The following is a 23,850-nucleotide window of genomic DNA, read 5'->3' on the forward strand; positions in this document are numbered from 1 at the left end:
GACTAAAATAATAAATAAAATCTCTTTTCTCACTGGTGAGCATAATCCTGATAGCAAGCTTCCCAATCATCAGGACATCACATCCTGACAACACTACTAATACCTATCTACAAAGAGAAATAAGAATCTCAGAAAAATTGCTGCATATTCAGTCCCAACTTTTTAGTACTTCATGAAAAATGTTTTTTTGTCCACAATCTCAAATTATATTCTAAATTAGTTTCTCAATTGTCACACTGGTATTTGTACACTTAAGTTGACATTTAAAATGACATACCTATAGTTCTTTTGGAGCAGCAGGGCTGAAACTAATAGTAACATGAAGACAATTTTCTAAAATATGTACAAGACTTAAAATTTACAAAGTGGCTTTGAAGCTATCTAATTCAAGCAGGAATATATACATACATAAAAGAAAACAACTTACCAGGAGATGAAAGTGACTGAACTTGTAGAATGGTGGAATATAGTTTTAGAAAATATATATTTACATACAGTAAAGAATGAAACAGAGCCTAACATTTGAAAAGCAGCAAGAGGCAACAAGAATAGGAAAAAATGTGTTCATTTACATTATTAATATAATTTAATAAATATTCTAATTAGACAGCATACAAAAGCTGTGCCTAAACCTGGGTCAGCAAATTACAGACTGTGGGCCAAAGCCAGTCATATCCACTCATTCTTTAATGTCGCTTCTGTCGCAGAGCTAAGGGGCTGTAATAAAAGACTTTATAGTTCAAAAACCTGAAATTATTTTATCTGGCCTTTTACAGAAAAGGTTTTGGGATCCCAGGCTTGTAGCAGACTTCACTTTACTTTGCTCATGTGTCTGAGCACATCCTTTTCTTTCTTCATGTTATTTTTTTTTTAAATATTTGTATTAGTTTTTGATGGACCTTTATTTTATTTATTTATTTAAAAGTGGTGCTGAGAATCAAACCCAGTGCCTCACATATGCCAGGCAAGTGCTCTACAACTGAGCCACAACCTCAGCCCCTTCTTGCTTCATGTTATCTTTGTACATGCTAGAAAAAAACCAAACTGGGAAGAGAGACATAAAGGATATCCACAGAGGAGATAAACACTTTGTCTTTCACTGTCTGACCTAGCACAGCACTTTTTGGTGATACACATGTTTTAAGAATACCAATGATATTCTTTTTCATTCTGCATAAAAAGTATCTCTAAAATATTTATATCTCTTTTCTGGCACTTTTATTTATCTCTGGATTACGGATGTAAACAGCCCATTGATGACTCAAACAGGAAGAAAGGAAAGTTTTTTTTTTTGGAGCCCTGTGATACTTACCTCCGGCACAGTGAATACATCCTGTTGGAGGCAGTGATTCGGAAATACTCCGGTTTTGATCGGGAGGAGCTGCCACTTATGGTTCCCAAACCTAAACGCTGATAGTCTCTGAAACAAGCTTTTTCCACCAACTGTTCCATTGTAGACTTCTCCGAAGCCTTCAAGGTACTTGTCGGGAGTTCACTATCATCTGAAACTATAATGGCAACAACAGGGTTTGAAGAAATAATTAACTCAAAGTAAAAAATTCAAAATTTATTATTATTATTAATTTTTTTTTGTACTTGGGATTGAACCAGTGGTGCTTAACTGAGCCACATCTTCAGCCCTTTTTTGTATTTTATTTTGAGACATGGTCTCACTGAGTTGCTTAGGGCCTCACTAAGTTGCTGAGGCCGGCTTTGAACTCACAATCCTCCTGCCTCAGCCTCCCAAATTGCTGCCACTGCACTCAGCTAGGATTCAAACTTAATTTTGAAAAGAATCTTTACATTAGAGCTTAGGTATTATGTATATCATAAATTAAACCATGTAACTTCTATGAGGAATTATAAATAAACATGAATTAAAATAGCAGTGGACAGTCAAGAAACGAATAGTAGTAATTCAGTTAACTAGAAAATGTCAGAGGAATAACAGCACTTAAGTAATTTCTAAAAATAATAATTCTGAATTAATTGCCAATATTTTTCTATTTTTAATCAATCTTCTCATTAATGCCAAACTGCAGTGATTTCTATATATGACTATAAAAATACCAAAATGTTGTCAGAAGTTAACTGTCATGTCAGTAAGTTTATCTTTAGTAGGAAAGATCATTACCTAAATTCATCATTTGGGTTTCAGTTTACTTTTCAGAACATAAATTTTATTAGAAATTTCTAGAGTAAGCAGAAGCTCACTAGAGGGAAGAACTTTTTTTTCCCCCTTAGAGTGGTATAAAGAAGTTATAGTTCTTTTCTGAAAATATTTTTTTATTTCGTTGGATGATGTAGTGTACATGAAAAACTCCCTCACAGTTTTGCAATCATGGTTACAGACCTCTTTACGATTTTAGATGTGAAAGAATTTACTCAATAATCAAGTATGTTAAGGGAGGATTAAAAACAAAAGATATTCCTAACTGATACTGTATGTTCTAAAAAAAAAAAAGAAAGAAAAAAAAGATAAAAATCCATGTTAATAACTATCCTACTTTACTTTTCTGTTTGTTTTTAAAGGGAGAGATGTCAAATAAAACTTTCGAAGGTTATGGAAATATACTCAAAGTACCAGTGTGTAAAGAAAAGAGATGGCTTTCTTCCATTAAAATTAAAAATAAAAAAAGATGAAAACCAACAGCTTCCCCTGCAAAAATAAGACTTTGTGTTTCAATCTGTGAACTTTGCAATGGAAGATAATCAAGTGCTAGTTTTATGTTGGCCTTTAATTTTTAGAGGAGCAAAGACCATTACATAATTTGTTTTTTTCATGGAATCATTATCATAGAATAATACTTCTTTGTTTATTTCTTTGTTTTTAGAGATAGGGTCTTACTATATTGCCTATGTTGACCTTGAACTCCTGGGCTGAACCATCCTCCTGTCTTGGTCTCCTCAATGTTTGGGACTATAGGTGCATACCATTGTGCCCAGTTAACAGAATGTTTTTTGTTCCATGAAATCATAAAATCTTTGAATTAGAAAAGTCATCAGGATGGGCAACAGTAATTTTTTATGGATTTACATATGACTGTGAGAAGGCCAGGGTTCCATCAAATGGTCACTTTAGTAACGAAATGATGGATCTTTACATTGCCCCCAGAGGAAGAACGTAAGCACACCTTCTCATATAGGGAGGGCATGCATTCAGACACACAAAACTACATAAGTTCTCTATCCCAGTTAACTGAAATGGAGACCTTTTAGCCAGAGCTCTCCCTAAAAACCAGGTTTCTTTTAAAATGTTGTCGTTACTGTTATAGGTAGTAGTTATTTTATAATCACTAAGTGGATCTAAAATTTTGATAGGAAAATCATGTAATGACATCCCTCCCACATTAGATCAGATTCTTTGTAGTATTAATTCCATAGTATATAGATATTGGGTTATACAGGAAAAAAAAAATCAGTCAATATGATATTTGGCTACTGGCTTTCTTCTGTTTTCCCAACTAAGCATTATATTGGCTACCTCAACTATATTCTTTTTTTAAAAATATTTTTTATCTATTTTATTTTTAAATTTTTATTTATACGTGGTGCTGAGGATCAAACCCAGGGCCTCACATGTGCGAGGCAAGCGCTCTACCACTGAGTCCCAGCCCCAGCCTGTGAATTTTTTAAAATATTTAGCAGATATTTTTTATTATCACCTAAGAATTTCTTCATCTTAGGTCTCCCTTTTGATTAAGAGGACTCACAAATATTTTATCAAAAGCCCAGTCTTTAACTTTGAATATTCAATACTTTTCTTCCTTATTCTTATTATGTTAGAATAAAGCACAGTGGAGTACCCTGTACCCAAATTTTCTATGCAGCGGAGTTTCCTTCTAACTCCTTTTTATAAGACCCACATGAAAATGTCAATGTATAAATTTAGTAAAGAAGTATAATTTAACAAAATATTATCTAAATAACAGAATATGAGGAAAATGATTATATTTTTTTCCAGTTCTGATAACTTGGTATTTTCAGTCTTCTCATAAGATCTAGATTTTTGTATATCAAAGGTTAAGTGCAAGAGTTTCAAGATGGTGGACCTGAGGGAGGCAGCATCCTGTGTTGCTCTGTGATCCAGATCTCACCTAGTCGGAATACTGCATCTCTGAGAATGTTAGAGGACCCCTATACACTACTCTGTAGAAATCATGTTGTGACCCCGCGCAGAACTCTGGGGCCTCAGTGTTCGAGCAGGACCCAAAACTCGAAGTTCTAGTTCATGGAAGACTCAACGATCGCCTTAGCAGAATCACCTATCAACACATCTGCAGATTGCCAAGACTTCGCTCTGCTCCCCCGCAGGTCACTCACCTGCTACCTACCCACAGTACAACGCCATCACCCAGCTCCCCCAACCTCACCAGACACCCCAGTGCTGAAAGCAGACCGCTGCCATCTTGGCTCAACATTCTGGCCATATTAGGTGGGGGCAGTTCCCAGATTGGATCTCCAGGGGCCAGTGGATTTTTGCAGAAATCACCAGGGCTGTGATTACCCGCGCAGAAATCAGAGCCTCTGAGCTTGAGTAACTCGTCTCCAGACTCCGGACCCAAAGTCCACAGTTCTAGCTCACGCACGGCTCACGAGCAGCTACGTAGAAACACCTATCAGCACCTCTGCAGAAATCCAGACTGTGTGCCACTCCCACACAGGTCACTTGGCTGCTACCTACCCACAGCACAAGGTCATGGCCCAGCTCCCCCTACATCACCAGATACCCCGGCAGTGGAAGCAGACCAACTCCATCTTGGAAAACCTTCCTCGCCATTTTGTGGTGGGCATGGCTATCAGATCGGATCGCCATTTGAGCAGGTGATGTATTGTTGATATTGGTCTGTCCTTTCCCACAAAGGAGAGATCTTGGAACCCTACAAGAGCACTACAAATCTATAGGGTAAAAACAATAATACACCAGATCCACAGAGCTGGAAGACACATGAGCAACACGAAAAGACAAGGGAAGAAAGTACCACAAACAAATCAAGACAACACATCATTAGAAGAATTGGAAGCTATAGTAGAAAAAAATGACAGAGAAAGATTTCAAAATATACATGGTTAAAATGTTTTGGGATCTCAAAGAAGACATAAGAGAACAAACACAGGCAGTGAAAGATCACTTTAACAATGAGCTACACAAACAATACAAGATGTAAAAGATCACCTCAACAGGGAGATAGAGGTTATACAAAAAATCCAAACAGAAATCCTTGAAATGAAAGAAATAATAAACCAAATTAAAAATGAAATGTATCACAGAGAAGACCACTTAGAAGATAGGACATCAGACAATGAAGATCAAGTAAATAATCTTGAAAAGAACATAGACCCACACAGTGAAAATGATAAGAAACCACGAGCAGAACATTCAAGAAATATGGGATAACATAAAAAGACCAAATTTAAGAGTTATTGGGATAGAGGAAGGCACAGAGGTCCAAACCAAAGGAATAAACAAACTATTCAATGAAATAATATCAGAAAACTTTCCAAACATGAAGAATAAATTGGAAATCCAAATTCAAGAAGTCTACATGACTCCGAAATGTACAAAATCACAACAGACCCACATCAAGGCACATTATAATGAAAATGCTCAACATAAAGAATAAGGAGAGAGAGGGAAAAAAAAAGCCACAAGAATAAGGAATCAAATTACGTATAAGGGAAAATCAACAAGGATAACCGCAGATTTTTCAACACAGATCCTTAAAGCTAAAAGATCCTGGAACAACACACACACACACACACACACACACACACACACATATATATATGATATATAGATATATATCTATCTATCTATATATCTATATATCTATATCTATATCTATATATATCTATATATATATAAGTTCTGAAAGATAATGGGTGCCAACCAAGAATCTTGTATCCAGCAAAATTAAGCTTTAGATTTGAAGATGAAATAAAAACCTTCCATGATAAACAAAAGTTAAAAGAAAACTATATAGCTAGAAAACTGGCACTACAAAACATCCTTGGCAAAATATTTCATGAAGAGGAAATGAAAAACAGCAATGAAAATCAGCAGAGGAAGGTAGGACACTAAAGGAAAAACTAATCAAAGAGGAAAACCAATTCAAGTAAAATAACAAAAATAAACAAATATGGCTGGAAATACAAACCATGTCTCAATAATAACTCTAAATGTTAATGGCTTAAACTCACCAATCAAAAGACATAGGCTAGCAGATTGATTAAAAAATAGACCCAACAATATGCTGCCTCCAGGAGACTTATCTGATAGGAAAAGACATACACATACTGAAGGTGAAAGGCTGGGAAAAATTATACCATTCACATGGACTGTGGAAGCAAGTAGGGGTTTCCATACTCACATCAAATAAATAGACTTAAAGCCAAGGTTAATCAAAAGGGATGAAGGTGGACATTACATACTGCTCAAGGTAACCATACACCAACAAGACACAACAATCATTAATATATTTGCCCCAAACTATGGTGCAGCTACGTTCATCAAACAAACTCTTCTCAAGTTCAAGAGTCAAATTGACCACAACACAATAATCTTGGGTGATGTTAACACACCTCTTTCACTACTGGATAGATGTTCCAAACAAAAGTTGAATAAAGAAACTATAGAACTCAATAACGTAATCAATAACTTAGACTTAACTGACATATATAGAATATTTCAACCTGTATCAAGTGGATACACATTTTTCTCAGCAGCACATGGATCCTTCTCTAAAATAGACCATATACTATGCCACAAAGCAACTCTTAGCAAATACAAAAAAGTAGATATACTACTATGATTTTATCAGATCATAATGGAATGAAATTAGAAATCAATGACAACATAAAAAATAAAAATTTCTGCATCACCTGGAGACTAAACAATATGCTACTGAATTAAAAATGGGTTACAGAAGACATCAAGGAGGAGATTAAAAAAATTCCTAGAGGTAAATAAGAACATAGACAAAACATATGAAAATCTCTGGGACACTATGAAAGCAGTCCTAAGAGGTAAATTCGTTGCATGGGGTTCATTCCTTAAAAGAAGAAAAAGTCAACAAATAAATGACCTCACACTACATCTCAAAGCCCTAGAAAAAGAACAAACTACAGCAAAAGCAGTAGAAGGCAAGAAATAATTAAAATTAGAGCTGAAATCAATGAAATCAAAACAAAAGAAACAATTGAAAAAAATTGACAAAACAAAAAGTTGGTTCTTTAAAAAAATAAATAAAATTGACAAACCCTTAGCCATGTTAACGAAGGAGAGAGAGAACTCAAATTACCAGCATACATGATGAAAAAGGTAATATCACAACAGACACTACAGAAATACAGAGGATAATTAGAAATTATTTTGAAAACAACTTATACTCCAATAAAATAGAAGACTTTGAAGGCATCGACAAATTTCTTAAGTCATACGATTTGCCCAGATTGAGTCAGGAAGATATACATAACTTAAACAGATCAATATCAAGTGAGGAAATAGAAGAAGCCATCAGAAGCTTACCAATCAAGAAAAGCCCAGGACTGGATGGATACACAGCCGATTTCTACACGACCTTTAAAGAAGAACTAATACCAATACTCTTCAATTTACTTCTGGAAACAGAAAAAGAGGCAGTAATTCCAAACTCATTCTATGAGGCCAATATCATCCTGATCCCAAAACCAGGCAAAGACACATCAAAGAAAGAAAACTTCAGACCAACATCTCTAATGAATATAGATGCAAAAATTCTCAATAAAATTCTGGCAAATCGAATACAAAAACATATCAAAAAGATTGTGCACCATGATCAAGTGGGATTCATTCTAGGGATGCAAGATTGAGTCAACATACAGAAATCAATAAATGTAATTCATCACATCAATAGAGTTAAAAATAAGAACCATATGATCATCTCAATAGACACAGAAAAAGCATTTGACAAAATACAGCACCCTTTATGTTAAAAACACTAGAAAAACTAAGGATGACAGAAACATATCTCAACATCAGAAAGGCTATCTATGCTAAGTCTCAGGCCAATATCATTTTATATGGAGAAAAATTGAAGGCATTCCCTCTAAAAACTGGAACAAGACAGGGATGCCCTCTTTCACCACTTCTATTCAACATAGTTCTTGAAACACTGGCAAGAGCAATTAGACAGACAAAAGAAATCAAAGGGATGTGTATAGGAAAAGAAGAACTTAAATTAGCACTATTTGCTGATGATGTGATTCTATACTAAAAGACCCAAAAAACTCCACCAGAAAACTTCTAGAACTAGTAAATGAATTCAGCAAAGTGGCAGGATATAAAACCAACACCCATAAATCAAAGGCATTTCTGTATATCAGTGACAAATTCTCTGAAAAGGAAATGAGGAAAACTATCCCATTCATAATAACCTCAAAAAAAAAAAATAAGATATTTAGGAATCAACTTAATGAAAGAGGTGAAAGATTTTTACAATGAAAACTATAGAACCCTAAAAGAGAAATCAAAGAAGACCTTAGAAGATGGAAAGATCTACCTTGCTCTTGGATAGGCAGAATAAATATTATCAAAATGACCACACTACCAAAAGCACTATACAGATTTAATGCAATTCCGATCAAAATCCCAATGGCATTCTTCATAGAAATAGAAAAAGCAATCATGAAATTCATCTGGGAAAATAAGAGACCCAGAATAGCTAAAGCAATCCTTAGTAGGAAGAGTGAAACAGGTGGTATCTCTATACCAGATCTTAAACTATATTACAGAGCAACAGTAACAAAAACAGCATGGTATTGGCACCAAAATAGGCTAGAAGACCAATGGTACAGAACAGAGGACAGAAACTAACCCACAAAATTACAATTATCTTATATTAGACAAAGGTGCCAAAAACTCACTGGAGAAAAGATAGCATTTTCAACAAATGGTGCTGAGAAAACTGAAAATCCATATGCAACAAAATGAAATTAAACCCCTATCTTTCACCATACACAAAACTTAACTCAAAATGGATCAAGGACCTAGGAATTAAACCAGAGAATCTGCATCTAATAGAAGAAAAAGTAGGCCCTAATCTTCATCATGTGTGATTAGGCCCCAATTTTCTTAATAAGACTCCTATAGTACAAGAATTAAAACCAAGAATCAACAAATATGATGGAATCAAACTAAAAAGTGTCTTCTCAGCAAAAGAAACAATCTGTGAGGTGAACAGAGAGTCTACATCCTGGGAGCAAATCTTTATCCCTCACACATCAGATAGAGCACTAATCTCCAGGGTATATAAAGAACTCAAAAAGCTAAGCACCAAAAAATAAATGACCCAATCAACAAATGGGCCAAGGACCTGAACAGACACTTCTCAGAAGAGGATATACAATCAATCAACAAATGTATAAAAAAATGCTCATCATCTCTAGCAATCAGAGAAATGCAAATCAAAACCACTCTAAGATATCATTTCACTCCAGTCAGAATGGCAGCTATTATGAAGACAAATAACAATAAGTGTTGGCGAGGATGTTGGGAAAAAGGCACACTCATATGTTGCTGGTGGGACTGCAAATTGGTGCAGCCAATTTGGAAAGAGGTATGGAGATTCCTTGAAAAACTGGGTATAGAACCACCATTTGATCTGGTTATTCTTCTCCTCGGACTATACCCAAAGGACTTAAAAACAGCATACTACAGGGACATAGCCACATCAATGTTTATAGCAGCACAATTCACAATAGCTAAATTGTGGTGCCAACCTAGATGTCCTTCAGTGAATGAATGGATCAAAAAAAAAGTGGCATATACACTCGATGGAATTTTACTAAGCATTAAAAAAGAACAAAATCATGCAATTTGCAGATAAATGGATGGTGTTGGAGAATATAATGCTAAAAAAACAAATGCTGAATGTTTTTTTCTGATATAAGGAGGTTGACTCATAGTGAGGTAGGGTGGGAAAGCATGGGAGGAATAGATAAATTCTAGATAGGGCAGAGGGGTGGAAGGGAAAGGGAGTGGGCAGAGGATTAGCAAGGATGGTGGAATGTGATGGACATCATTATACAAAATACATGTATGAAGACTTGAATTGGGTGTCAACATACTTTATATACAAACAGAGATATAAAAATTGTGGTATATATGTTTTTTAAGAATTGTAATGAAAAAAAGTACATATATAATGCCATAAATTGGCGTGAACATACTTTACATACAGAGATACGAAAAATTGTGCTCTATATGTGTAATAAGAATTGCAATGCATTCCACTGTTGTTGTATATTTAAAAAAATAATAAAATCAATAAAGAAAAGAGATGGTATAAGGGGAAAAAAAGAACTGTAATACAAAACAACAACAACAACAACAACAAAAAACACAGTACATGTATAAGGGCAAAAAAAAAAAGAATAGTGTTACCTTAGATTAGGTAGAGGGGAAGTGAAAGAAGAGGAAGGCAGGGGATGTGAGGATAAAAAAGATAGTAGAATGAAACAGACATTATTACTTTATGTATATATGTGACTGTATGACCAATATGATTATATAATATGTATACCCAGAAAAATGAGAAATTATATACCATATATGTATATCAAAATATATAAGTGCATTCTACTGTCATGTATAACTAGTTAAAACAAATAAAAAATAATTAAAAAAAATTAAAAAGGTTAAGTGCAACTACATTGTCGTTTCTTATTCAAATAAGAATAAAAAAACTAAATCATGAAAAATGGTTCTTTAACATACCAGATACATCATCTTCTTCATTCCATCCAGGACGATTTACTCTCTCTTCCACAATTGTTCCTGTCCTCCTCTTCAATAAATACTGCCGCCCAATTGTCATTTTCCCTGCCCTTTTGGCACCTTTCACAATTGTTTTTGAGAAAGTGCTACAAGTAATAAAATCAAGGAGAATGTCAATTTAATATAAAGGTACACTTATAGTTTTGATACCCACATAGCTCAAATTTTTTCTTCTCTGTTCCTACAGCCATACGTACAGTCTACTGTATTATATATACTTTTGTTAAGCTTCTCCTTCTTTAGATGTGGCAGTAGACAAACTTCATACAAAATTCCACTGTCATTAGGAGGACACTTAGGCAAAAAACTGCTTATCACCTAAATCTAAACTCCCTGGGGTAGCCTTTTTTGATTAAGTACAGCCTGAACCCATTCTGATTCTCCATGCCACCAAAGTCCCACAAAATTATGCTTGCAGAAGTCTCCCTACTTGGAAAGCCAACCTGACCCCTTCTCTGCCAATTAAGACATTTTTTGAGGTCATATGACAATTACAGTTGGCAGCACTTTGGGCTTCTTTTCCTTTTTTTTTTTTTTTTTAAGATTGGTTATTTTTAATTATAAATGACAGAAGAATCCATTTGGATGTAATTATACAAGCATGAAATATATCTTCTTCTAATTAGGACCCCATTCTTATGGATGTACATGATAGTGAGACTCACTGTGGCATATTCATATATGTAATAGAAAAATTATGTCAGATTCATTCCACTATCTTTCTTTTTCCTATCCCCCCTCCTTCCCTAAATTCCCCTTTTGTGTAATCTACTGAACTTTGCCCCCCACCCATTGTGGGTCAGCTTCCAAATACCAGTGAAAATATTCAACCTTTGGTTTTTTGGGATTTACTTATTTCACTTAGCATGATTGTCTCCATGACTTATCTCCTAAATGCTTGAAGTGTGTACATGTGATGTCCTACCTCAAATTAGCTGTAGGCTTTATAAGAATGCTCCCCTTTTGAGAGGAGAAAAGAAAGAAACAGAAACTTGAATATTCTTTTCAGAATCAGCTTTAATTAGAGGGAAACTAAGATGTAAGTTATTTGGACCTAAAAATATTTTATTTATTCAAATAGCTTTCCCTTTCTTGCTGATAGAAAATCCAGAGTATTTATACTCTAGTGAATTAACTAAAGAAGCAATTTCCTCATTAATCAGATAGAGAAGAAGATTTTAAGTAAGATTGTTCTTGATTATGTTCTTCTCTGATAAAGAATTCTTTTTTTGTATTTTCTTGTCGTTCTGTGAAAATGATAAGGATTCTTTTATTGTCAAATAGATTTACCAGACCATTTTAGTTACCTGCAGTGCAAACCTGGAGATTATGAAACATGAAACATGCTTAAGATAACTGTTGGGAATCATAAAATACTGGTATTGCAATTTTTTTTCAGGTATAACCTAAACTCAATGGTATTTCTGAATTTTTTTTTTTCAGCTAGAGCTTTTGTTTCATACACACAGGCAATTTTTTTGAGGGGGCGTGTACCAGGGATTGAACTCAGAGGCACTCAACCATTGAGCTACATCTCCAGCCATTTTTTGTATTTTATTTAGAATTGCTTAGGGCCTTGCTAAGTTGCTGAAGCTGGCTTTGAACTTGTGATCTTCCTGCCTCAGCCTCCTGAGCTGCTGGGATTACAGGCATGTGCCACCATGCTTGGCTCAATTCTTAAAATTTTAAATTGTTATATATCTCTTGAGCTGGTACAACAGGCTTGATACAGTTACATATTTCTGAAACTCATATAATACATATATATATATATACACACACACATATACACACATGCACATATTTCTGAGTTTGTATAGTATTTCTTTTTAAAAAATATTTTTTAGTTGTTGATGGATCTATATTTTATTTATTTATCTGTGGTGCTGAGAATTTAACCCTGTGCCTCACATGTGCTAGGCAAGCACTCTTCCACTGAGTTACAACTCCAGCCCCTGTATAGCATTTCTAAAACACTATGCCAAGCATTGCTTCTTTCACTGAGAGCTAGTATAACAAAGATCATCGGCAGGATTGTCTGTGTGACCCTGCAATGCTGAGATAAAATGCTTTACTTACTGTTATAAATCCTTAGAAAACTGTTCATGCCATCCATGGTCCCCTTCACTTACCAGGTAATATGTAATACTGGTGGCTAGTTATGCATTTGGGAAAATGACATACTGCTGGGAACCTCAAATCTTCCATATCTCCAATCTACTTAACTTTCAGGCAAAAAGCCTGCAAAGCTCATTCTAACATGTATTTTGTGCCAGCAGATGCCCATATTCTAAGTTATTAATGGTGAGTGAAGTAAAAAATCAGGTTCTATATTTTATCACTAACGGTAGGGAATTTTAAATCAACTATTATTTTCTAAGAGTTAAAATTGATGAAAATTTCAATATTGATTTCTAAAAATTTTTGTCAGAAAATAAGGATTCATATGACAATTAAATGCAATGCTTGATCCTAGATTGCATTCTGAATCAGAAAACAAAAACAATCAAACAAACAAAATAGCAATAAAGAAGAGTCATTACACTCTTGGATACAGACTGTGTGTTAGGTAAAAGTTTTACATTAATTACATTTCTTTCCTTTTTTGTTTTTTGGGCAGTGCAGGGGATTGAACTTAGGGGCACTCTACCATTGAGCTACATCCCCAGCTCTTTTCATTTTTTATTTTAAGAAGGGTCTAAGTTGCTGAGTCCGGCCCCAAATTTATGATCCTTCTGCTGAAGCTTCCTGAGTTGCTGGGATTAAAGGTATGCGTCACTGTACCTGGACAAATTTTTTGGTTGTTTACTATATCTAGGTTGAGATAATGATTTTTTTCTCTTAGAAAATGTATATTGATGTTCAAGGATAAGGGCATTTTGTATGTTAACATAGTGGTTAAAAAATTTATATATAATATGTGTTATAAATATATAGCTATTGAGTGTGTATATAATATATATAATATGTATGAATCATACGTATGTAGCTGTTTTATCAGCTTTAAGAAAGATACAGCAATTTAAAAATTTTAAGAATTGCCTTTAGTATGAAAAAATAAAAAGGTTGTCACCCTAGCTGGGAAAAATTTTTCAAAAAATATCCTTAAACTGGGCACTGTGGTATATGCCTATAATCTCAGTGACTCAGGAGGTTGAGGCAGGAGGATTGCAAGATTGAGGCCAGTTTCAGAAATTTAGCAAACCCTTGTTTCAAAATAAAAAGGGACTGGGTATATAGCTCAGTGGTAAAGAACCCCTGGATTCAATCCCCAGTATCAAAACAAAACACAAAACCCCCCAAACTACCACCACCACCACCCATTAAATTACACCTGAAGTGATTTTATGAATGTACACACACACACACACACACACACACACACACAGAATAAATATAATGAAAACATAAACCACTGGCTAATCTGGGTAAAGAATTCTTTGAATTACTGTTGTCAATTTTCTGTAAGTTTGAAATTATTCAAAATAAAGTTACAAAAAAAAAAAAAAAAAAGAAAAAAGAAAAATAAAAACTTCTGTTTTTAGATCAAAAAAACAAAACTGTCCACTCAGTCTGGATATTAATAAAAGATGCAAGGGCTGCTGTTCAAAGGCAGTTAAAGATTAATATGAAAAAAAGAGAAAACAGAATTTCATGTCATAAAAATGCATCATGAGCAATGGATGTCAAAGCCTCTTATAGTTTTTAAGATTTTCAAACCTGTTACCCCTATCAATGCTGCTGTTCCATAGTTTCTTGAGCTTGGCCTAATGGTCTTGACAGAAATTAAAAAGAGCAATCATTTTACACCTGGACATAAAGTACTTCCTCTGACAATCAATTACGGAGGGTTGAAATTAAGAGACCAGTCTTTCTTCTTACCGAAAGGAAGTGTTCTTTTCCTTCTGTTTGGGTAAAATTATTTGTGGGGTAGTTTGTCCAGCAGCAAAAGCGAAGGTGCTAAAGATAGACTGAGGATAACGGAACTTCATTAGTTGTTTCTTAAAGATCTCTACTACTTCCGGACTGACTTCTTCATCAAATGCTACTTTAATCAACTAGAGACAAAAGAGATTAAACATATCAGAAGCACTATTTCCAGACAACTAACCCCCCAAATTACTAAAACAAAACATACAGAAAAAAAAAATAACAAAACTAAATGGCAAGACTTTGGAGACTGTAGGAACTCTTGATAATGTACAATACAGGCTTTTAATTTTGAAAGTGAAAAAAGGCCCAGAAAAGTTACCTTGTCATATATGGTTAACTGGTAAGGAAAATCAGATTTTTGAAGCTGGGTTTCTTTAAGACTACCTTTTCTACCATGGGATGAGGAATAAACTTGTAATGTCTGAAGTAGCAAGCATGCCCTTTTAATTTTTTAACTGCTGGTTCTAGATAGGGAATTTGACCTAATAATGTCCCTTTGTACCTAGGGATACATCAAATCTAGGGAAAAAAAATCAGTTTGACTATAATCTTAACCAGAATAGACAGTCAGTCTATTCTTTGTTCTGTATAGTGTTCTTTGGCAGCTGGGATAGTCAGTACTCTTGGTGATGTAAGAAGGTCTGGAGTCTAAATATCAACAGCTTCACAGTTCATGAGATGAGCATAGAAAGTACGGGGGAGGGTTCCTTGTCTAGAAGAATTGAGGTAAGAATTGGAATCATTGGAAATCTGCAAAGTCAAAGACAAGGCAGGAAGAATAGGAAAAACAAAAGACATATAGATTGTGAACTTTGAAAAAAAAAGAAAAACTAAGAAAAGATTGCTTCTTCTAGGAATTGGTTTGTTATCAGTAGTTCTATGTTTTGGTATGTTCAGAGTCCCCTGGAAAAAACCCTTGCTTTATCAGGGATTACGCAGTTAGTACCAACAGTACATTAGCCCAAGTTATACTTCTCAAAAGTTTTACCTCTTCCATAGAAGAGCCAGCCATAGGGCATTTCTTTCTGAAACAGATGCTAGAGGAATTGATTTTTATCTAAAGAATTGAGATATAACTTGTCAGAGAAAAAGAGCCCTCATGTGTCTGAGTTTCAAAGAACACTAAAATTTGATAATCTGTTGATACTCTAGGCTGGCCAGGGACTCATGAATTGAAGGATGAAACTATTCATGAGTTTAGTCATCTGAAGATTTACTTTCCCAGACATTCTGACTCCACGACCTCAGAAAGTAGCTACAATATCACTAGGTTGATATATATATATATATATATATATATATATATATATAGTACCAGGGATTGAGCCCAAGGGCATTTAAACCATTGACCACATCCATAGCCCTTTTTAAAATTTTGAGACAGGGTCTGCTAAGTTGCTGAAGCTGGCTTTGAACTTGCTATTCTCCTGCTTCAGCCTCCTGAGCTGCTGGGATTTCAGGCATATGCCAACATGCCCACTCAGAAAAAATTTTTAAATACTTGAAGAATGGTTTCTTTTATTAATATAGGTTGAGCATAAGTAAACCATAAATAAGAAATTGAACCACTCCAAAATTTGAAACTTCAATGCTCAAAAAGTTTTCAATTTCAGAATGATTTAGATTTTATATTTTTGAATTAGGGATGCTCAGTTGGTAAAGGCCATGTCAATATCCTCAAATCTAAAACCTTCCAGAATCTGAAACACATCTTGTTCCAAGCATTTCAGACAAGGAGTATGAACTATACCTGAAAAGATGCTGATGTAATCTGTAGTCCTTCTTGCATGTTCTGCTGTAGCTGGTTCTGCATTGTGATCTTCTTCTCCTTAGTGATAGAGGCAATGGGAAAGCTCCGTACAACTGTTTGTTCACCAACTGTAGGATGATAGGACACAGACTCAGCAATAGCACTTTATAGTTCATGTCTAGAGTCTCTGCAGAGCACAATGTACAGAAATGCAGTAAGAGAAAATGTCATGATTTGAGAATATCACTAAATTTTATTGCATGGTAATTTACTCCTGAGACATATTCCCAGAATGAGGAAAACCTTCACAACCTGCCTGCGCTCATACTTTCTATCTCCCCCATGTATTATGTGTTACACAAGATCAGTTAGTTTTAAGTATCTGTAATTATTGAAAAGACATCCAAGATATTTATTGTAAGGATAAAGTAAAAGAGAACAGGTTTTAAAGTTTCAATATGTGGTAAAGGCTGCTATATTATGAATATATGTCTTTGGAAGATAGATTAGATTTAAGCCTAAGAATTTTAGGAGTTTAAATATTATAGCAAGAATAGGAAAATATCAACTATTAGGTTATGAAGATGAGGGCCTAGAAAAGAAGTAGCACTCACAAATTCTCCTTGGACAGCTTCTACTTCCCTAAAAGGAGGAAAGTCATATGCAGAATATAATAATGTGTGATTAGCTCCTAGGTTTGAGGGAATCGACTATTCAAGGATTGAAATATTTCAGAAAAGGAGAAGATTTTTGGATGCTAGATAAATAGAGAATGATTCTTGTAAGAAGTGGAAGTGAAAGTGAGCTTTGAATAGAGAGTAGAATTTGAATTTGTAGAGGGGAAGAAGGAGGGCATTATAAGCAGTGGAACAGGAATAGGTAACGTTATCAAGAACAGTACTGAATAATGAATAGGGTCTCACAGCTAGAAAGAAAGAAGGGATAAGATTTAAACTAGGTTTATTTGACTTAAAAACCTGAATGTCCTCCACTGCCCCTGGCCCCAACCCCCACCACTAGGCATTGACCCTAGGTACACTTCACCACTAAGCTGCATCCCCAGACCTTTTTAAATTTTGCGATAGGGTATTTAACTTGCAGTCTTCCTGCCTCAGTTTCCTCAGTGACTGGGATTATAGGTGTGTGCCACACTTCTGGGTTTATAAACATAAACTTATTATCATCATCAGAATTTCTCATTTCCTGGATCTGTCAATCCTTAAAATGAAAAACTCTGATTATCCTTTTATATGAAGCTTATACTCAAAGGTTAAACATAGGATACTCAATCTGTACTCAATATTTAGTTTCTTTTAAAAAATATGTTTGTGGGCTGGGGTTGTGGCTCAGTGGTAGAGCGCTTGCCTAGAATGCATGAGGCACTGGGTTCAATTCTCAGCACCATATATAAATTAATGAAATAAAAGTCCATCAACAACTAATAAAAATATCTAAAAAATATGTTTGCATTTAAATGTAATTTATGAACAGCAACATGCCAACAGGGCTAAGAAATTTTGCTTTATTTTTCACTTTTTCAAAATAAGCACAAATATTCCTATAGACTTATCTTTTTTGAACCTTATGAGCTTTTTGCTCATTATGTGGTAAATAATCTTTTATGACCATTATACTAAACCATCTTGATTCTATCCAACTTAGGAATAATGCAACTGTAAAGATTTAAAGAAGGGTACATTTCAGAGGTAAAATAAGGAATGACTCTCTCTTATAGTATTGTTGGATAAATCAGTAATACAATTAGAGGCTGAACTGTGTATTTCCAAAATTCATTTTCTGACACTCTGAATACTTCAGAATGTGACTGTATATAAAGGCAGAGCCTTTAAAGGGGTGATTAAGATTTTAATGACTCCACATTTTTTATGTCTGAATTTCATTGCAACAAAATATACAGTACATATGTATTGCATGCTCATCAAATGCTACTGAATGAATAATTTCAAACAAAGAAGAAATTTTAGTGGCCATTTAACACAAAAGGGTTCTCAATCCTCAATATTTATCACAATCACTTGTGAGGATTAAGAAATACATAGATATTCTAGGTGGTGGCACATGCCTATAATCCCATCTACTCAGGAGAATTCGAAGTTTTAGGCTGGCCTTAGCAACTTAGGAAGACTCTGTCTCAAAATCAAAGAAATAAAAAGGTATGGGAATATAGCTAAGTGGTAAAGGACCATGGTTCAATTTCTAGAACCACAAAACAAACAAACAAAGAAAGAAACAAACAAAAACCCCAAAACAATAACAACAAGAATAACAAAAACTAACAGAAGAATACCTGCAGTCTCTCCATTTCTACTCTTTAATTGTTGGAGGGTTGGGCCTACAAATACACACACACACACACATATATGTATACATATATATATATTTTTTTGGGGTGGGGGCGGATGCTGGGGATTTAACTCAGGGCTTCACACGTGTTGAGCAAGTACTACATCCCCAGTCTTAGAAATTGGTAATTTTTTTTTTCAAATAAACAGCTAAGGTTGAGAACCACCAAATTATCATCAACGAAAGTCAATTCACTAATTTTTTAAATATATAAGAAATTTTATGTAGAGACTACAGTGATTTTAAAGAAGATAATGTAGATTAATTATGGAGAGATCTTCCTATTCCTTTCTAATAGAAAAGGCTATATAGCGTAGTAGAAAATAGAAATAGACGTTATGAGAGTTTCGTGAGTAGAAGAGAAGTTTTCTGCTAAGAGGGAAGCAAGAGTAACTGAAATGGGATAAGACTGAAGTGGATTAGAGAGTACCAGACAATCCTATGTTGTTTAGTTCATCTTTCCACAAAAACGATCACAGCTTTATAGTTGACCATAGGAGTCAAAAAGCTGGGGCCAATCAGCAGTGTACACATTAAGAATCTAGATATTGTAAATATTTCTAGGTCATAATACTCACCCCATCAATTATAATTGCCTCAGAAAATGAACCCTTGATTTACTGGTTAGAAGATACCCTTTATTTTTCAAATAAAAATTTATTACCTAAATTATCATTAACTATGACAGACAAAAGCATCCTCTCAAAATACTTGTATGGCCAAAATCTTATTCTAGATTTGAAATGATCTGCAATCACTGCACAGAATGAAAACCTACTGTGCCACATAGACATCCATGTTCTGATAGCAGGCTGGGGACGTAGCTCAGTGGTAGTGTTGCCTAACATATGCAAAGCCCTGGGTTCAATCTCTAATATCACACAAATGAACAAAAAACATGATCTGACAATGTATGAGTCATACCTAGCTGGTCATGGGGCGTCCCTCTGAAGAGAATTCTGTATGTGGTGAGGAACAAGGCTCCTTCTGCTGGCAGGAGCTGAGGGCCTCCAAGAAGACCTCCAGTAGCTTCTTCTCTCCCATCAGGATCCAGCAGGACTCTAAGACCTTCACATACAATTTCTTCTCCTGGCAGTAGAGCAGGTCTAAGAATCTTGGGCTAACAACAGTGAAAGTATTTTAAACACAAATCTTAGAGTTTTCTAACACTTAGACCAAGGTTATCTTTTTATGTACAGACCTAAAAACTTTGAACCAGATTTCCTACGTAGTCAAATGAGAAAACAGATTTGGGAAGAGGCAGAAGTTAAGTTTCTGTATCCAATTGTCAAGTCTTTCCAGCATTGCTTGTTCACAGTAAAATCACTGGGAAATAAGTCACAGTTTGACAGACCCATTCAATGGATCATTTTTCTACTTAACAGAAATGACAGAGATCTCTATGTATTAAAATAAAGATGACCAGAATACATACATTATTTTTGTTTTTTGTAGTGCTGGGGAATAAACTTAGAGCCTTGCATGTTCTAGGCAAGCACTCAACCAACTGATTTACATCCCTAGTCCCTGTAACACTAAGAAAAGCAAGCTACAAATCAGTTGCATATTATAATCCCATTTTTGAAAAGAAAAAAATAAGAATATGAACCAACTTGTTAAAGGTAGTAGTTTAATGGTTAATGGTGGAGGTAGGAACAGGATAGGGAGGACTGGGGGACTTTCACTTTGAACAATGTATGCTTCTTTCACATTTAAATTTTATACGAAGAGCATTATTACTTAACAAATATTTAAAAAATGGATGTTTTAGGGGCTGGGGTTGTGGCTTAGTGGTAGAGCACTTGCCTCGCACATTTGAGGCGCTGGGTTCTGTCCTCAGCACCACATAAAATAAAGTTATTGTGTCCATCTACAACTTAAAAAAAAATACACACACACACACACACACACACACGGATGTTTTAAAAAAGACCTATTCTTGGCCAAATAATAAACATTTATACACCTTGAGAAACTTGGACTCAGTATCCTTTTTATGAGGAATTATATGTTCCATTCCTCTGAAGAGATCAGAACACAGAAAAAAGAAATCTCTCCTAAATGTCTAATACGTTTATATTTTACTAAGTGATAAAAACTATATAAAACAATACTATGCTTTTTGCTGGCTCTAGGAGGCTTAAAGCTAAATATAAATGTAAATGTAACTACTAATGAGTATCGTGTCTGAATTTTCTGATACAATTATTTTTCCTATCTGTCTTCTCTCTTCAAATTTATTTTTAATAGTTCTGTTTCATAGGCAAGAAGGTCCTGAACCCTAGTCCTCAGATTAGTATCAAGCTAATTGCAAAATAATCATCTGGGAAACTTGTTAAAATACAGATTTCCAGGCCATGTCCCAGGGTACTCTGATTCCTGGAGGCTGAGTTGAGTTCAGGACTCTGAATTTTTAATAGACTTCCAAGCTGCTTGTGATGTACAGCCAGACTTGGGGACTGACTGCTTTTATGATAATTGCTTAAATTCTTTTTTTTGGAGGGAGGTGGGTAGGGGAGAAGTAGGCAGGGCATAAAATCTTGGGTTGGGTTTGGAAGTTAGGATTATTCATAATTCTGTGCCCTTATAAAGATTCAAAAGAGGTTACTAGTGTTCTTTTGTTGAATCCAAGAAAGGATACTATTCCTTCTTTATCCTTTTTATAAGGTTCTACATGACAAACTCCTCTGAGAGTTAATGTATCACCAGAATTGCATTTGTAAGAGGTTTGGAGAAGGTAATTTATGGAACACAACTATTGCTGCAGATTTTGAGAAGAGATGCTACACTCTGAAGGCATGTAGTCTGGAATAATTACCTTCTGTATAGGTGGAAGTCTTCTACTTTCCCGATGCACTGCTTCTAGGGTCTCAATATGCATAGCTACAATTCCTAGGATGAGTCAGAGTATTCAAAATGAAAGAGCGCACAAGTGGAATAAAGACCAATCAAAGCTATTTTCGAATTTAAAACTAATCAAAGTTTGGTGGTTCCTCAAAAGTTAAACAGAACTACCATGTGACCCCGAAATTCTATTCAAAAGTGGATACTCCAAAGAATTGAAAACAAGTCCTACAAGATACTTGTATGTGAATATTCATGGGTAAACAAATTTGGCAAATCCATAAATAGAATATCATGTAGCCATTAAAAGGGGATGGAAGTTCTGATATATGCGCAAATCTTGAAAATGTTAAATCAACAAAATTCATTAAATAAATGAAATAAGCCAGACACAAAGGTTGAAATATTGTATGATTCCACTTATAGAAGATATCTAGAATTGACAAATTCATGGAGATAGAAAGTAAATTAGATATTATGGAGGACTGGGGAGTGGGGAAACAGAAAGTTGTTGTTTATTGTCGTGTCTACTTGGGGTAATGAAAAAGGTTTGGAAATAGTGGTGATGGTTTCACAACATTGTGAACACAATTAATGCCACTGGATTATATAGTTAAAAATGGTTAAGAGGTTGGGGCTGTGGCTCAGCAGTAGAGCATTTGCCTAGCATGTGTGAGGCACTGGATTCAATCCTCAGCACCACATAAAAATAAATAAACTAAATAAAGGCATTGTGTTCATCTACAACTAAAAAAAATTAAAAAAATGGTTAAGATTGCAAATTTTATGCTTCATATATATGTTATCACAATTTAAAGATATTAAAAAACCAGAAGATAAATAACATGGCCAAATTACTTGTAGACAGGTATTACAGGTAATATCCTGAATTCAATTATCTAATTCTTAATTTTTAATATTTGCAAAGTGATTACCTGGTATCATGCAATGAAGGCTCTTGATGTGATCCTGAGTAACTCCACTTTCTGTACAAACCTTGTCAATAAATCGAGTAATGAACCGCACAACAGAGTTGGCAATATCATTGTTCTCCGAATCTTCAAACCCACTCTCTGTATCATAGCTCTCAGCTACACTTCCTGCAATACTAGGAAAATCAAAGGCAGAAGTCATGGTCAGTACTCAAATGCAACAAATGACAACTATATAAGTTGATTTACAGAGCAACTGAAACTTGCTAGAAGTAGGAAGGGGTTCACTCAACTCCATGACTTCTATATAAAAGACAGTAGTAAAACATGATGTTCTACTTGCCTATCTTTGGAAACTACTGTCTAGCATTACCCTTTGGACCCAGATTTGTTTCTGTAGGGAATACCTTCTGTGACTCTCCAAAAAAAGAACTCAGGAACCACAAAAAAAATTAACAGAGAACTGTCTCAGTTACTATCTATTGCCTGAATCTTCCAAAATAACTTGTTCTCTTAAGTTAATTACTACACAGAACCAGACAAAGTAATGTGGCTATCTTTGGCAACTGGGGAACATGTACCCTAGAAGGATGAGTAAAAGAACTTCTTTTAGCAACTTGCATATTTTTTCATAAGGAAGAACCAAACTATTCTATGACCCTTTCTTTTGCTGGCACTTCTCTGAGTGAGTCACAACCCGTTGGGCCACTCTGAAACCACTATTCTTCTGTATGCAAAAAAATCATGCAAGAAAGGGGAACAAACTTGAAATGAAGCAGATATGAAAGCTCAATCCATGACCTTGTTAATTATTTCATCTCCCACTATTCAACAAATTGACTATTAATCACAGAAAAGACTCATTTGTCTGTTCTAACCTACTCACTTCTTTCTTCCAAAACCAACTACATCAGTTGAAAACTATTAAAGTAAAGCTTAGAGAATATGGCCATCACATTATCCCAAGCCATTAAAGAACTTAGATGCCTTAGCTACTCACTATGCAGACTTTGAAAGATCATGATCATCTAATGACATCTTCAAAGAAAAAGGAAAATACAGTTATTGACAGTCATAGTGGAGATAAACTTGAATAGCACTGAGAGATAAAGCTGGTACACACTAAGGAAGATCTTAAAAATCAAGCAGGTGAGTCCAGAATTGATAAAATAATCTGTAAGATTATGAACAGTAAAGGAATGTGGAAGCAT

General features: G+C 34.9%; 1 protein-coding gene across 3 annotated transcripts in view; it reads right to left on the reverse strand.

Annotated features, from left to right (window-relative positions):
- The window catches only part of Sbf2 (SET binding factor 2), a 417,940-nt gene that overhangs the window by 62,171 nt on the left and 331,919 nt on the right, over window positions 1-23,850 (reverse strand). For all 3 annotated transcript variants that reach the window (XM_076846869.2, XM_076846870.2, XM_076846868.2), the window contains exons 20-26: window positions 22,643-22,815; window positions 21,682-21,755; window positions 19,788-19,983; window positions 16,500-16,627; window positions 14,699-14,874; window positions 10,757-10,902; window positions 1,313-1,508 (exon numbers count right to left, since the gene is read on the reverse strand). In XM_076846869.2, coding sequence (XP_076702984.1) covers window positions 1,313-1,508; window positions 10,757-10,902; window positions 14,699-14,874; window positions 16,500-16,627; window positions 19,788-19,983; window positions 21,682-21,755; window positions 22,643-22,815 — 1,089 coding nt within the window. The remainder of the gene's footprint in view (window positions 1-1,312; window positions 1,509-10,756; window positions 10,903-14,698; window positions 14,875-16,499; window positions 16,628-19,787; window positions 19,984-21,681; window positions 21,756-22,642; window positions 22,816-23,850) is intronic.

The sequence above is a fragment of the Callospermophilus lateralis genome, chromosome 2 (genome assembly GCF_048772815.1).
Source record: "Callospermophilus lateralis isolate mCalLat2 chromosome 2, mCalLat2.hap1, whole genome shotgun sequence".
NCBI lineage: Eukaryota > Metazoa > Chordata > Mammalia > Rodentia > Sciuridae > Callospermophilus > Callospermophilus lateralis.